The sequence below is a fragment of the Seriola lalandi genome, unplaced genomic scaffold (assembly GCF_002814215.2).
Source record: "Seriola lalandi dorsalis isolate HSWRI2012SDOR001 ecotype SW California unplaced genomic scaffold, Sedor1 jcf7180002054919, whole genome shotgun sequence".
In the NCBI taxonomy this organism is placed as follows: Eukaryota; Metazoa; Chordata; class Actinopteri; order Carangiformes; family Carangidae; genus Seriola; species Seriola lalandi.
In genome coordinates, this window is record NW_019525471.1 from 509963 (window position 1) to 525888 (window position 15926).

The window sequence follows — 15926 nt, forward strand, 5'->3', positions numbered from 1 at the left end:
AAAGCACCTATTTATTTAGGTTCTGTGAGCTTTTTAGTTTGACAGAAAGTCCAATCAACGAGACAGAGAAGCCTGAATGCACGACTGTAAATGGGAGAGCCAATTATATTTGTCAAATGTGCAACTCAGTGCATTGATGTAACCATTTCACATTTTGTTGCCGTGACAATCAAGCATATGGGTGAGGGTGCTGCTGTCGATAAGTCGCTCCACTTAGATGTGAAATCGGATTTTTGTGGCTCCATCATCTCTGGTGGAGTAACAATATCGGTGGAGCTCGTCAATGTCTTCATCTTTTGTAGTTGTGGTTGCCCTTTCTTTGTGGATGGATGGCAGTGCACTTCCTCCAACTGAAAGCAACAAGGTAACTCCACTGTAAGTATGAGACCGGCAGGGATCAAAGATCTTCAATAAGTCCGGCACAACGAAAGGTCGAAGCTGTTCAATCAGAGCACACAGCCAACAAAGCCAGAACATCACAGGGCGTTTGAAGGGAGTTTTCAGAGAGAATTTCCTTTTGCCGTTACACGCCGTCCTGCTTTTGAGGACACTTTCATGAAACATATTTGTACTTTTGCAACACAAAAGTGTGCAACAAGCCTCATTGGCATTCTGTACTTTGCATCATTTATTAACGTCGAGATCTGGTTTTGTTGAGTCTCAGATGTTTGCAGCTCTGTCAGTTCCCTCCTCAGTGTTGATGATGGCTCTGGCAGACGGGAGAGATGACAAACTGCTGATGTAAACAGACACTTCTCCACAGCGCACTAGCTTTCCTTGCTAATCCCTAGCAAATCCTTAGAGAGCCAACGGGGCCATTTTGGACAGCACCCCATAGGCGTCATTTGCATTCATCAGTCGAACGCACAGGGGAAGTGCCAGCCTGAACACAGCATTATCAAGAAAAATACTGTCAGAAAGCTTCCTAAACAAAGCTTCAGTTTTAAATAGAGAAAATAGCTTATTCTCACACTTTAAAGTCACCTTCCTGGAATTTAAAAAAAAGCATGTAACTCACATTAAACAGGAAATTAGCAGAAAGTGACAAGTCTGCAAGTTTGTCTAAGAGGGAAGTGCTAGATCAGCTCAGAGCCAGTGTGAGCAGGAGTGATTTCTTGACTGATACGCTTGACCCAACCACTAAGCCCAGAGCTGTGTGTGTGTTTGTGTGTGTGTGTGTGTGTTTGTGTGGCGGACCAATGGACGGACTCGAGTGCCTGGCCAAACAGAAGCTCTGCTGTATGAGTTTCTGACACTGAGCTGCTTTTTTGCACTGCAGCACAGAGACAAGATGCACATACTGTACCCAGAGGTTACTGCCTCCCCTGCTAGACTGGAATGATAATGACAAACCATGCAGGCAGAATATTCATAGGCTGTCACATTACTGTTGTTCTTGTAGAGAGGGAATGCATAGAACATGAGGTATACTGCAAGAGGGAGATACAGAACTCCAGGCAGGCCTCCTGAGGTGTTTGAAGACCCGGTCACTGGTTATTAATCATCATATTCCCGCATGAAGAGAAATGCAACCACTGCAAGACTGAAAGAGTGAGCGGACAGTTTCCATTCATCTTTAATTAGCTGGGATTTTAAATGGAACAACCGACGCACCTGTTGCAGAGAGAAACTCGATTTTGGACTGCTGAATAGAACAACACAATATCTAGATAAAATGAACAGTTAAATTCGCACTTGTGCCCCGTGAACCAAGGTAAAAACTCACTTTCCTGTTGCTAAACGTGATGTCCCTGTTAAACTAGTATCCACTCCACTCATAAACTTGACTGTTTTGATTTAAATCATATCAAATAGGTTGTAAACTTACCTTCAGCGACTCTATGTCGAGAGTAGCCGACTGTTCCATGTCACAATCTCATTCGTCCCAGTTACATATTTACACAAAGTTCAAAAAAGCTAAAAGCACGAATATTCAGCCGCCTTAGGAGGCGCGAGCTGCACTTCTTCACTTCCATTCAGAAAGAAAAATGCATATAACCACTGTTTTAGGGTAAGTAATATTTGTTTTAATCTACATATTAAGCGTACATTGACGGTATTTTAAATCTTCTAATGTACTGTAGTTGGTGCAGGCTACAGTCTAATTAATACACGCGGGCTCAAGTGCTCCAGTCCCCTCCTCACTTTACGTTCCATTAGTCGATGAGACGAGTCGCTCCCCTTCAAAACTCACCGCCGTCAAGTCAGACAGAATCACGCTCAGTACTTCCGGTAATGATTTTAAAAGTAAAATTTTTTGTTTGTTTGTTTTTTTTTTGTTTTTTTGTTTTTTACAAATAAAGATAAATTACAAAGCTGCAAATCAGTACAAAGCAACGAAAAATAAAAAAATACATTTAAACCTTTACCTAATGTCTTTTTTTTTTCTTTCTATTATGTAACATTTCAACACTGCTCATTGCTGTTGTATGGTAACACATTAAACACATTGTTATTTCAGGTTATTATATGGTTATATTTCTCTAAAGCGCTTCAAAGTGATGAAGAATGACTTCCAGTACCTTGCTAACCCAGTGCATAAAATATGTAATTTTGGATAATTTCTCACAGTTGTCAGCGTCATTAGGATACATTTGTGCCGGTCTAGCCTCACTTAACTGGACCCTGTGAGGTATTTCACAACTGAGAATTAAAGGTGAAGATTTTACTGCTTCCAATGTGTCATCCCTTGGAGTCTCAAAGGGTATGTTTTAAAATGTTTAAGATTAACCAACTAGTCAAAGTCTGCGGGGCCCTACTGACCTCTCATTTCTTCCTACAACATGCAATGTGAACAGTCAAGGTCTTCTTGGTATTAGTATTTGTCAAGCCAATTAAACACAGGTAGCTAACATTTAAAAGCACCACACCACGTTTTGAAGACAAAATGACAACTTGATGAAGAAAATATATTTAAGTCACTATCTGTATTGAGTTGGATAGGGGACTAAGTCAGGAGTATGATTTTTTCTTTTCATGTCCTACAGATTTATTCTGAAAACAAGGGATATGCAATTTCCGATTTTATCATCGTGAATTCTGGCTGACTTGGCAGAATTCAAATTTCACTTAACAGATGATGCACTGGTTAGAGGACTGTGAAAAGCGAGAGTCATGGGGTCAGAGTTGGCGGTAAATTCAGCTGCCACCAATATATCTACATTAAGACATCACAGAAAAAAAAATCTCTTTTAGTCATTTGAAACTTACAATAAGAAAATAAACTCTATTATCTGGGGTAATATTATTGTGGCATGATATTCATAGGTTATCCTTCAGTGTTTCCTCCTCATGTGGTAAATTTAACTGGATTATTTTATAGCTGATGCTGCTCCAATTCACTGGTAGTTGTTGCACCCTGCAGGACATAAGGTGAAACTGCATTGAGGGATGACAGAGTGTATCGATACTATATCAGCTGAATTTCGTCAGTGCAATTCGTGCTGCTATTAAACAGCAAAAATAAAATAATAAAAAAGAAAACTAATTGTTTTAACAACTTTCTTTGAATTTCCGTAAGGCTGTATAAGAGAGTTGCAAAAAATAGGTGCTTTAAAGCTTATTTGAGACCCAGTGTATGCTTTCATTTTTATTTTATTCGTTTTATTGTCTTCATATTTAGGTTAATGCTTGACAGGTAGGCTAAATATCATCAAAAGGCTCTTAGTAATGAAAAGGAATACCATATAATAATAATAATAATAATAATAATAATAATATAATAATACAATAATTAATAAAAATAATAATAATTAAATAATAATTTAAAAACAATGATTTAAACACAAAAACGGGTAAAGTCTTTTAACCATTTTTGTCGTTATAAATGTAAGATATTAACAATCAAATTTAAGCTTGTTTGTGACTTACAAATCCGGCTGGTTACCAGTAGATGGCAGTAAAGTTTCAGGCTGATGTTTCCAGACAAACGCAATCAAACCAGAGCTCCTGGATTTAGTAACCCTGAACTAGGGTTACTAATCAATTATCGATAAATTAATTCTTCATCGCAAGGATGTCAGACGCCAGCAAGCAAATAATGGCACAGAAAAGGTACAAAATTACATTTGATCAACGTTAACCTTTTATATTGAGAAGTCATTTTTTGAACGATGTTAGTCAGGACATAAAAATGTAGTTTCATCTTCTGATAATCCTGCAGATTCACTGATGGCGACACCCATATTTATAGGTCGTGTAGTCAGTAATTATTGAGACACTGTAACAGGCTAGTGATGGTGGGATATAATCTGCTGTTTATTCTGTCTGCAATGTTTACATTTCATGTTTACAGTGCATCAATGATTTGTATATTTCATATATTTGCCATCTGCTTTTGCAGTACTAAAATTGCAGCTGGGGCTGTTGTGTGTGTTGAAAGCGAAGTAAGAGGAGATGTGACCATTGGTGAGAACTTCAATTTCACTATAAGCGCCATTTTTATTCATTTTCTTTTTAAATCAAGCTGCTGTACGCCTCTCTAACATATGAGAGGAAACAAAATCTTAATTTGCACATTTTCACAGGTGCTAGAACTGTTGTTCACCCTAAAGCAAGGATCATAGCAGAGGCAGGGCCTATTGTCATTGGAGAGGGGAATCTAATAGAGGAGCAGGCTCTTATTATTAATAGGTAGGTAGTGTGTGTGTGTGTGTGTGTGTGTGTGTGTGTGTGTGTGTGTGTGTGTGTGTTGCGAGTCTTATTATATTTTCCCTTTATGATCATTACAACTTCACTTTATTTTATCTTTTGTGTTTTGTTCGTAGTTATCCAGAGAATATAATGCCAGACACAGAGGGAGTTGAGCCAAAGACCATGACTATTGGGGCCAATAATGTATTCGAAGTTGGATGTGGTATCCTTTGCAAATAAAAAACAACAATAGCTGATAGCTTATCACAGATATATCACAAGTATCTCTGTATCTGAATTTATGTTGACCGATAAAAATAAGTCTGTGTAGAAACACCAAAAGTGTGTTTGAGGTCATGTGTATGGTATAGAAGTGTTGTGGTGACATAATTTGTCCACCAGAGAGCACTAACAAGATCATGTTTAAATCTAAAATGTCCCACTTGTTATATACTGTATATTTATCACAATTCTTTAAAACAAAAACTCTAACTCTATTATCCATATAAGTATTAGCCTCAGACATTCTGTGTCAATCAGGCTGTAGTCTGGTGTGAATATTAATTATTTAAAATTGCTCATTCATAGATTTAAATCCTTAATGATGCTGCCACAGTCTCTCAAGCTCTGAAAATTGGAGACAATAATGTGATTGAGTCCAAGGGTAAGTACTGCAATCACTTGTTTGTATTCTTCTAGGCATGTGCCATATGAGTAAAATTTTCTATCATCGTATGTATATAATTTTATAGTTCAATACTGAAATACAGTGCATCATGAGCACCTACTGTATGTTCTGGAAAATGATAAAATAACCAGCCAGTAATGGTTGTTATTAGCTAACAGAGCAAATTTAATACCTGACAATTGAAGGTACATCATCAAATTTTATGCAAAAATGAAATAAAAATACAATAGTGCCATTAAGAAGTCCTGCTAATTGATCTGCAAACAAGCGTACAATGGTCTAAATTACCCACAGATATGAATGGGATAGATACAGCAATATAATCTCTGACAGCTGATCAGTTTATATCATTTTTTATATACCTTTCTTTCAATATTCATGTAGTGTAATTTTCTAACACATGTTTTTTCTAATATTACAAATCCCAGCTGATCTCGGAAGAAATGTGATTCTGACCAGTGGCTGCATCATCGGCGCGTGCTGCCAGATCAACAACTGTGAGGCCGTGCCAGAGAACACGGTTGTGTACGGTTCAAACTGCATCAGGCGTGTGCAGAGTGAGAAGCCACAGGTCAGTTCTCCGCCGATGTCTTGTTTATGCCTGCATGTCACAGAGTTTTGCTGGCTCGTGCGCAGATTTGTGTAACCGGACTGGATGGATTTTTATCTTCTAGCCTCAGACTCTGCAGCTCGACTTCCTCATGAAGATCCTGCCAAACTACCACCACCTGAAGAAGACGGCTAAGGGCAGCGGCACGCCTGTGAGAAACTGACATGGAGGGATCAAACCTCCTGCGACTCAAAGCATCTGCACACACAGACGCCACAATCACACACATTTCCCTCCACTCGCACTTGTCTTACACTTTATTGTTGTTCCCTAATGTCTAACAGGTTACCTCTAGCATTGGAAATTGCCATCACACTCTACCTTTCTTCCTTCATTTGAAGAATCATCACTTTTCTTTTCTTTCGTACTGACTGTTTCTAGTTTTGCACTTTTGCTTTCAGATCAATATTATGATTATTTATGATATATTTTGGCCCTGAAATGATACATTTCCAGTGTCATTTTTATGTTAATCAATTATATTAAACTGTATATATAATTGTTCCAAAAAAACAAACCATAAATATTGCAATAGAGATTCTAATAAAGATTCCATTTAAACCTGTAGTCTATTGGTTTATCATTTTCTATATTTTGTGACCACAAGGAGGGACTATTGAGCAACTGGACTGTCTGCTCTGAAGGCTTTGTTTCATCAAGTGATACCAAATATCCAAATGACATATTATTTATTAATAATGTAACTAAAAATATCCATATTGTCATGTTTTGTGCTAAAATAGTAAAAAAAAAAAATCTAGTTTGGGTGGCTGAAATAATTGCAACAAATAACACATGAACTGGTGAATCACCATTTCAAAAGGGCAATTACAAAGCAGAAGTGATGCCTCGAAAGATATCTCTGGGTGTGGTAGTCCCCACTTTGGATTCGGTGGGTTGCCAGTCCTGTGCCCTCCCACCAGGAGTTGCCAAATTGGTGCCGGGGGTACAGTGGGAATTCCACACAGAGCATGGTTTATTGTAATTGACATGGGTGTGGTTGAAACTTGCATTTCTACTGCAGGACGGATCTGAATAATGCCTGGTGCCCCCCCTCTTCGTGTCTAAGCCCCTTGGGTTGTGCTCCCATCTGTGCCACAGACTCACAGATTTGGTTGTGGATGGATGGATGTGTGTGTGTGTGTGTGTGTGTGGTGTGTGTGTGGTGTGTGTGTGTGTGGTGTGAGTGTGTGTGGTAGAGAGTAAGTACATAAACTCCCTGAAACACCTGACATAAGAAGTTCAGATGTCACATTTTACAGTTGTTTTTCCGTTGAAGGCTTCTAGCTGTAAAACAAGCTCAAGGCCGCTGCTCCTGCTCTACAGACTTTAAAGGGTTTGTGTCATGCTGGATGGGAAGGGTGCTGCACAGTACAGCAGCTCCCTGTAGGAGGCCCACAGCTGGTGTCGCACACTGCCAATACTCATTTGAACATGTCATGGTGGAGTCCCACGAGAAGCCCACATCAACCAGGGGCTAATTATTTCAGCAGTGGAGTGCAGCCGGGGCCACGTCTAGGCTCCTTTCTGTTCTCACTTCTTCGGTTTTTTCCACTACCATCACTTTTATTTTGGGGTGTTGCCAAAGCGTCAGTTTACTTTAATATGACAAGGAAGACAGATGCTGGGCACAGTTGCACGGATGTGCAGAGTGACAAGGACCTCATGGGGGGCAAGTGTGGCCTTTTAATCTGCGGAGGTTTTTTTACAGAGGCAAAATGGCTATGATGATAGCAACTCATGGCAGGAATTTGAGAGGAAGTTCAAATGCTGATCTATATTTGGAAGCATTTATTTATACCTCTCTCTTACTGTACTGTTGGGAAACTGAATTATCCAGCTTCCATTCATTTGTTAAAGCAGACTTTTGCACATCACAGTGGTATTTGCTTTTCTTTTCATAGAATTATCTCAAGTCAATATTTGGCCTTAGCTACAATATGCAGCATTCTCTGAAGAGTCAATAATATCTTATCATAAACAAAGAGAGAAGCATGAGATTTGAGTTTGTAATTCAGCTGGATACTGAGGAAGTTGCTCGACCTCGACTGTTTGGAAACATGTTAAGCTACGACATTTTTCTACTGAAAAATAAAATATAACATCAGTTCTTCCCTGTTATGGTCTGTTATGTTTTCACCAGCACATGCAGTTCAAGTTTTGGTGTGGTCCACTGCAGTCAGTCATGTTCAAACAGGCCACCGGTTGGCTTGGGAGGATAAAGGCTTTCTGACAGCTGACCTTTGCAGCCAGGTCCACTCCACCTTTGAAAAGTCAAATGTGACCTATAGGCCACAGTGATTTCCATTGCAATCCCACAGAAATAATTAATTTCATCACAACAGGGACCCAGAACCACTTGAAGTCATGCCTTTTTAGCCAAGCCAGCAGCGTGGCTCTGTGGATGGCAATGTCGGACGGTTGGTTTGTTCACCACTTTGGTCCACCTGTCAGATGGATTGCCATGAAAATTGATACAGATATCCAAATTCAAATTTCAGTTTGTCTGTTACTTTAGTTTATGACAAAATACTTCAATGACACTCCTGTTATCCTCAGCCACACTTTATGTTGCTAATTAGCAATCGTTAGCATGTTGACATGCTAAACTAAAGATGCCATATGAGCATATATGGTTCCTAGTAAAACTATATTCAGTTTAACAGACAGAAGAAACATACATACTGTATGTATGAACAGCATGGATACAGTATGCACAGATAATGTTGCATGTGCATATATCTACATAGATTTATATGCTGTACGCCAACCACAGCATTTGTAGAAGTAAACTTTCTTCCTTTCCTGCAAAATGAACATATTGTGACATGATGACCCTCTCCACCCTGTGTACCTGTTACTTGGGTTGTGTGGCTGCTTTCTTTGCAGGTGCTGGAGGTGGGTGCGGCAGAAGGTCATCAGCAGGGTGGGAGAACCGGGGCTCTGTGTGCTAGTGCTCCTTTTAAAAACTGTGTTGGAGCTCAGTTCTGGTTTTCTCTCCTCCCTGAGGCACGCATTTGGTTTTGGTTTGTGTTGCTGCACCATACAACATTGCACTCACACAGTTCTTCACTCATCCACCCACCTACTCTCCAGATTTTACTGATTATCCATTCCATTGTTAGTTTAAGTTTTCCCCTGACATTTATTGTTTTAAAAAAAAAAAAAAAAAAAAAAATCTGTTAATTAGCTTGGTTGTGTGCATCTCCCTCTTCTGTCATGGCTGTGTGGCCATAACAATATGAAGTGGTAACTTGACAAAAACTTGACAGGACAATTACAAGCTGTGGCAAAAAGAGAATAATTACAAACTAGAGTATAATTGACTATAGAAGATTTAAATTCACTGTAAGTAAAGGTCCGAGTACAGAGTTTTGCAGCTCAGTACAAACTGCAGAAAGCAATTGAACAGTTGTTTTTTTTTCACATATACACACTGTTCAATAAAGATTAAAGGCGGTGGAAAAGACAAAGACCTCAGGAGCCAGGTTTTAGTTTAACCTTTTATTGGTTCCACTGCACAACAAAAGAGAAGATATAACTTACTATATAACTCAACGTACTTCCCTTTGACCTGCTTTAAGACATTTTAGGCCCACTCAACAGCATTCAAAGGGAACATAATGGTCCATTACGTAGACCTGTGTCAACATTTGGGAATTCAAGCCTCAGAGACATACTTAGCGCGGCCTCTGCTCTCTACTCAACCTTTCCTCTACCCACTGACTCATGAAAGCTTACAGTCTAGTGACATACATTGTGCCTCTTTCTTGTGTCTCTGTACCTCGACCCCAACTGCAGGTTTTTTCATATATTAAAGGAAATATTAAATATATATAGGAAAAGGTGGTTTGATGAGTCATGCTCTTGCTTTTGTTCAGAGGGGGTTTCCTTCTCGTGGCTTGTCAGATTTAACACACGGCGGCTCATGACGACCCCGTCTTTGACCTTGAGGATAAACGTATGTTCTACCTCACTACTCAGTAATGCAACCTATTTAATCACAAAAGCTCTTGCATTCTCTTTCTGTAAGCCTGTCCAGCGAAGAAAATATGATGAAAAACAACATGAACCCAAGTAAAAGTTGATTTTTCTCCAAAACAATTTTTTTCCAGACACCTGAATCATTAATTAGAATTTTCTTCTCGCCCTCTTGAAATGTTAACCTAATCTGGAATCAACTGCTGCTCCAGCTAACAAAGGTACCCTGAACAAAGAGACAGAGTTTGTAAGGTGACACTCTCTTGAGGGATTATTTTCTGGCACAGGCTTGCATTCCCTCTTGTGGGTATTTGGTGAGTGATATTAAGCAGGGCATAGCATAACGTGCACACTGATATGAACTCGAGTTTTAGGGATGGCAAAGCTGGTCGGCGGGTGAATCACTTTGGTCCACACAAATATCTCAACAATTGCTGGATGAATGCTATGAGACATTCATCACCCCCATAGGACGGATCCCTCTGATTTTGTTGATCCCTTAGCTGTGGGTTGACATTTTTGGTTTTGAATGAAATATTTAACTAAATACTAAACTATTGGATGGATTTACATAGAATTTGGTGCAGGCATTATCTTCCCCCTCAAGATGAATTGTGAAAACTGGATCTACTGACTTTTAGTTTGGTTTATGACCAGGTACCTGCACAACTAATTACATTTCCAGCACCCTCAAATGTACTATTAGGGAGCTAACATGCTAAAGGAGGCTGGCGAATATGGTAAACACTATTCCTGCTAAAAATCATCATGTTAAAAGTGCCGTTGTGATTATGTTGCTATAGCATTTAACTCGCCTAAAGACAGACAGACACTATATAGATTAAGACTGATTTTATCCCAGAGGTGGTCAGGCCTAATTTCTGTCACATTGGTTTTCATTTAATTATCTAAACGTAAAGTAATGCTGCCATTCTAATACTTGGAGTTCTATACTTATATTCAGCACGAGCAATGTTTGCCCAGTTTAACAGAGCCACACGTTCAGCTTAAAAGAGCTGCTGGGGGGCTGTAGATTCTCAGTCTTTTTAAGATGCAGAGGAATTTATTGCAGCAAATGGCAAAAAGCTCTGCAGGCAGTGCAGACACCATTTGAAAGGATGGAAAGGAAACAAACCTAGATGATTAAAAACAAACTTCAAAAAGTACTGGTATTGTCATGTAATGTGATTTTTATGTCACACAGAGGTTGAGTAAACAGAGCTCGTGTTGCAAAGAAGCCACTGTAAAGGACTGAGAAAACTAAAACAAAGCACCAAGCCTCTCATGGCCAATTAGAGCGGGTCAATCTGACCACAAATTGCTCATTAGTGATCTTAGAGGAAGATCAAAGGGCACTAAGCATAAGTGAGGAACGCTGCGTATCAGTAAGTCAAAGGAATGGAATGGCCTGGCTCCAAGCCCAATGAGAGCCACTTACCCAACATCACTCAAAAGGAAAGAAGTGTGTTGCTCTGCCAAACGCAGAGCTGCTGTCAAGTCTACATGCAGACCTGCTTGTTTTTTTTTTGTTTTTTTTTTACAGATGACCTCTAAGGGGATTGCAACATTGTTCTCCCTCTGTTTTTTTCCTTTTTGGTTGTTTCAGAGGAAGTTAATAACCATGGAATCCAGTGATAAGGAGTTTTATATGCTACAGAGTTGCAGGAATGCAGAGAAAGGGTGTAGACAAGGCAACACCTTTTAGTCATCTGACTGGCAACCAAGCACATTGCAAGAACCATAGGGGTCCTCCCTCAGGGTCCACCACTGGTCAATACATCGGCATTGTGTCATGATAGATTCTTGTTTTGGTGCTCATATCATGCCGGCCTTTTAGCTATGAGTCAGTGATCCAGAAGATGATATTGGATAACCTGATTTATGTCTCAATCTTCAGTCCTGCCCTTGTTTCAGCAGATGTTCGTGGAATATAGTTGTAATGTTTGTTGTCTGGGAAAACAAAAGATCTCTGGTTCTTAAAGAAATAATTTGACATTTTGGGAAATATGCTTGTTGGCATTTTTGCCAAGAGTTAGCTGAGAATATCAATACTAATCTCATGTCTTTACACTAAATATGAGGCTACGTATTTGCTAGTTATCTTATGCTGCTTTCCATTTCTCTCAGCAGTCATATCTAAGAATGACGTCACACCCGAGTTGACCACGCTCTAATTAGTCGGAAGCTTGTTATAGTTTTTGTTTGCTCGTCTTTGTTATATTCAGCAATACCAGTTGATAACAATACATTACGTGATATTTTACATACAAACACCTGAGCAACATGTCCACAGATAGAAGCTGAACAGTACTGTGTGCACGACTGATTTAATGAGACACAAATGAGACAGAAGTGCTAATAAACAGGATAGTTCTGCACCTCACACTTCTGTTGATACACAAAGTAGCAATCTTGGATTTTGAGTTTGGGCTCTGTGAGGTTCTTCCAACTTTTGGAGTTGGAAATTTTGTGTGTGACAGATCACTGATTGAATCTCTGAGAAAGTTTCACAGTGGGACTAGTCTAAAACAGCTGATGGAAAAAGCGGGGTCATATTTTTGTATATTTGGGCCATTATAATATATGTTTAGTGAGTTTTGGTGTGCTGATAGGTGAATTATTTTTTTTACCTTTGGATAAAACTGGGCTAATTTATCTTTATGCTAAGCTAACCTAACCAGCGAGTGGTATCAATCTTCTCATTTAACCCTCGGCAAGAAGGAAAAGAGCTGTACTTCCCAAAATGTATTCTATATTGAAATTAACATGCATGCTCTCTCTTGTCTTTCCATCAATTCAGACTAAAATAACAATAGCCCTTCAACCAGTTTAGCCGACATTGTTGCATATTCTTAAACTAGCAGTCCCCTAGATAACATAGAGATATCTTGATGTGAGGCTGGACCACGTCAAAGCTTGCTGACATGTTACCCAGGACACCGTGACCAGACTGTCTCCTAGCTGCTCTTCTGCCCTCCCCCCCGGTGTGTGTGTGTGTGTGTCTGTGTGAGTGTGTGTGTATATGTGTGTTTTTGTGTGGGGCCACCCTCCCTCTCTAAGCATCAGACCACACAGCTCAGCCCTGAGACCTGTCAAACACAGCTGGGACATCTCCCCCCCTCGCCCGACTCCTATCCTTTCCTCCTTCTTCCTACCTCTCCTCCCCCTCCTTGCTCCCCAGACTCCAGCAGGAAGCTTTGATACAGGGGTGTTGAGCAGCAAGGGGAACATTTCCATTTTTATCTGCTTCGAAGACTCCAAGACCCTCCTCCCTCTCTCTTCATCCTGAACTGCTTCTTATCAGCATAAAAGAATCTGCCATGTCCCTTCTTCATTGTGTATGCTTCAGATGCAGTGTAATTGATATAGACATGATTGGGGAGGAGAAAGAACACAAATCTCCAAGACCGATCCACGATGACTGTTTTTCCTTCTTTTGTTGCTTTTGAGGTGCAAGTTCAGCAAAAACGACTCGCTCTGTTTTCTGCACTGGCTGTCACAAACTGGGAGTCTGTCCTGTGCAATAAATTTCATGCAACATATAGTCAAAGTCTCCTCTACCGAGCTACTGTCAGCTCTTGAACTTTTCATCGCAAAATACAAAGTGAAGCAGTTGCTCAAAATAAATGTTTTGAAATGGGGGAGCGTTCAAGGCTGCCTTGTCACCTGATCGCTGCTTTTAAGGCTGTTTTGCATCCTGCACTGTAGACAATAATAGGTGTGCCAGCAAAGTTTTTAGTGTTTGCTCATCTCCACTGCTGTTGAGATATCACTTCCATAGCTCCAGGGTCTGGCTGTTTCCCCACTCAAAGGTCGTAAATTAGATGGTCTTGGGGTGAGCTCACAGTGGATTAGTGCAACTTGTTATCATATTCCAATCTTGAGCTATTTACAGGTGATGTCTCAAGTACCTCTTGACATGCACAACCTGCCCTGCTCATTGTAAATCTACACAGAGATGTTCTATATCAGTGATGCCTAAGAGGGCCTTAAAATAATCAACTAAGAGTCATGCTGAATTTATTAAACTGTGAGGTTGATAGTTGTCTGTGTCTCCTGCTCTGTGATGATGAATTATGCTGAGCGTGCGTGCCTTCTAGGGTAACATCATTTGATTGCCACATTTATGACTGATGGTATTTAATGCTTGGTTAAAAGTTAAACAGGTTAACAACCGAGTGACTCTTCAACCTTGTAGATACATGGGAAACTGTTAATGAGTAAATGACATTGCTTTCCAAACAACTGGTTTATTCCCAAGAAAGCAACCAGTTAAATACAAACAACACAGCTATTAATGACAAGAGCTTTAATTTGTATGGGAAATTTACGACGAATGACCAAACCCACCAACAGAACGATTCACATGTCCTGCATGACCTGTCGTTAATCAGGGCACAAATAACACTGTTGTGTATCTATAATTTGACTCATCATACCAGGCTCAGAAGTTTGCCATTTAAATATCATTTAGATTAATAGATGAAAGGCAGTGTAATAATCTCACAATGAATTGATTTGTAAGGTAGGCTACCGACTCCAAACAAAGAGAAAAGGCATTTTGTATCAGATTTAGACTGCTACGCTCCATCTACATTCCCTGTTTGGAGATGAAAACACCATAAAATGCAGTAATTAAATAATTAAATTTATGATGTCATGACCTGTATAAGGCCTATAGCAGTAAAAGTGTGAAAAATAAAGCATCAAAAATAACATAGGGCTACATGTCAGATCATTATGAACTAATTCCGGGCGTGACACTCAGGTCATGTCATCTCAATGTTTTCTCATATTTTTGAGGAGTTATAGCAACCTGAGAGGAGTTTAAGTTCTGTTCTGTAAAAAAATCCATGGGGAGTCTTTAATTGGTCAATTCCAGGATTTTTAGACTTGATATGTATTTAACATTATACTAGGTGTTGCTGTCTGATGCACACCTGGTAGACAGGTGCAAAGGAAATTGAAATCATGTAAATTCCCACACCCTGATAGCAAAAGGTTTATTAGAAATGCAATGCATTGCCCATGGATTGCATCAGGTGCCTGCCAAGGTGATGTTGCATTTCTACTAAATTTTGTGCTGACAATATGCAAGAATTCAACACTTTCTGTTAAATTCAATATATTTTTATTTAACATTTTGGGAAATATGTTGGTTCATTTTCTTGCTGAATTACTTGACCACTCTTGTCTTTACACTAAAAATGAAGCTGGAACCAGCAGCTGGTTATCTTAGTTTAGCATAAAGACAGGCAAAATCAGGTAACAAGGAAAAAAACCCACCTTCCAGAGCTTCTTAAAATAACTAGTTAATGATCTTGTTTAAACTGAACAAAAACTGAAGATTAAAAATCACAGTTTGCGGGTTTTCCAGAGGTTGTAATTTCGTGGCCAGGAGCATTAACTTCCTGGAGGCTTCGTTATTACTGAGTTTAGCTGTTTCCCCCTGTTTCCAGTCTTTACGCTAAACTACAATAATGAATAGTCACCTAGCCAATTGGTTCTTTCCACCAATCTCATGTAAGCACATTTGCCAGAACGTGGAACTATTACTTTAAATTTGAAAACTTGTAAACCGAATAAAAGTTTCATGGTAAGCTACACAGTTTTATGCCTGGCAGTATAGAGATGGCTTTGAAACAGCATTAAGATATAATGGGGGTATAAAACAAGAGAACAACATCTAACAAAACAAATGAATAAAGAATATAAAAATAATATAAAATAGGGGCTGGAGTTTGAAGACTTCTTCTTTTGGTTTCTAATCAGACTTTCTTGCAGTGGGAGGTGGTGGTCTGGGGTCAATATTTCTAAAACCTATATCTTCAGCTATGTTGCAGTGACTAAAATAACACTCAGCTGGTCCCAGAAGGTGATTGGCACTGATTTTCCACTGTCACTCTTCCAGCACCTGATAAAACTTGATAAAATCCAGCAAACGCATCCCACCCTTTACCCCACCCTACTAAACCCCTCCCTCTCTCCCTCCTCCACCCCTCCCTCCTTCCCTCA

At 39.5% G+C, this 15926-nt stretch overlaps 2 protein-coding genes across 2 annotated transcripts in view; one reads left to right on the forward strand and one right to left on the reverse strand.

The window, feature by feature from the left end:
• The window catches only part of sgcz (sarcoglycan zeta), a 31530-nt gene extending 29402 nt beyond the window's left edge, over nt 1-2128 (reverse strand). The window contains exon 1 of the mRNA XM_023431230.2: nt 1829-2128. Coding sequence (XP_023286998.1) covers nt 1829-1867 — 39 coding nt within the window. The 5' untranslated portion in view covers nt 1868-2128. The remainder of the gene's footprint in view (nt 1-1828) is intronic.
• A 1836-nt stretch (nt 2129-3964) lies between these two features.
• On the forward strand, nt 3965-6497 carry LOC111673467 (dynactin subunit 6-like). Its single transcript, XM_023431225.2, has 7 exons — nt 3965-4053; nt 4343-4407; nt 4527-4632; nt 4767-4855; nt 5249-5296; nt 5749-5891; nt 5995-6497. The coding sequence occupies exons 1-7, from the start codon at nt 4016-4018 to the stop codon at nt 6091-6093; spliced, it is 588 nt and encodes a 195-aa protein (XP_023286993.1). The 5' UTR covers nt 3965-4015; the 3' UTR covers nt 6094-6497.
• The last annotated feature ends 9429 nt before the right edge of the window (nt 6498-15926 follow it).

Coding starts and splice junctions, on each gene's coding strand:
- LOC111673467 (XM_023431225.2), top strand. CDS start 4,016: ATGTCAGACGCCAGCAAGCAAATAATGGCACAGAAAAG. Junction 4,408..4,526: donor AAGAGGAGATGTGACCATTG/GTGAGAACTTCA, acceptor ACATTTTCACAG/GTGCTAGAACTGTTGTTCAC. Junction 5,297..5,748: donor TAATGTGATTGAGTCCAAGG/GTAAGTACTGCA, acceptor TACAAATCCCAG/CTGATCTCGGAAGAAATGTG.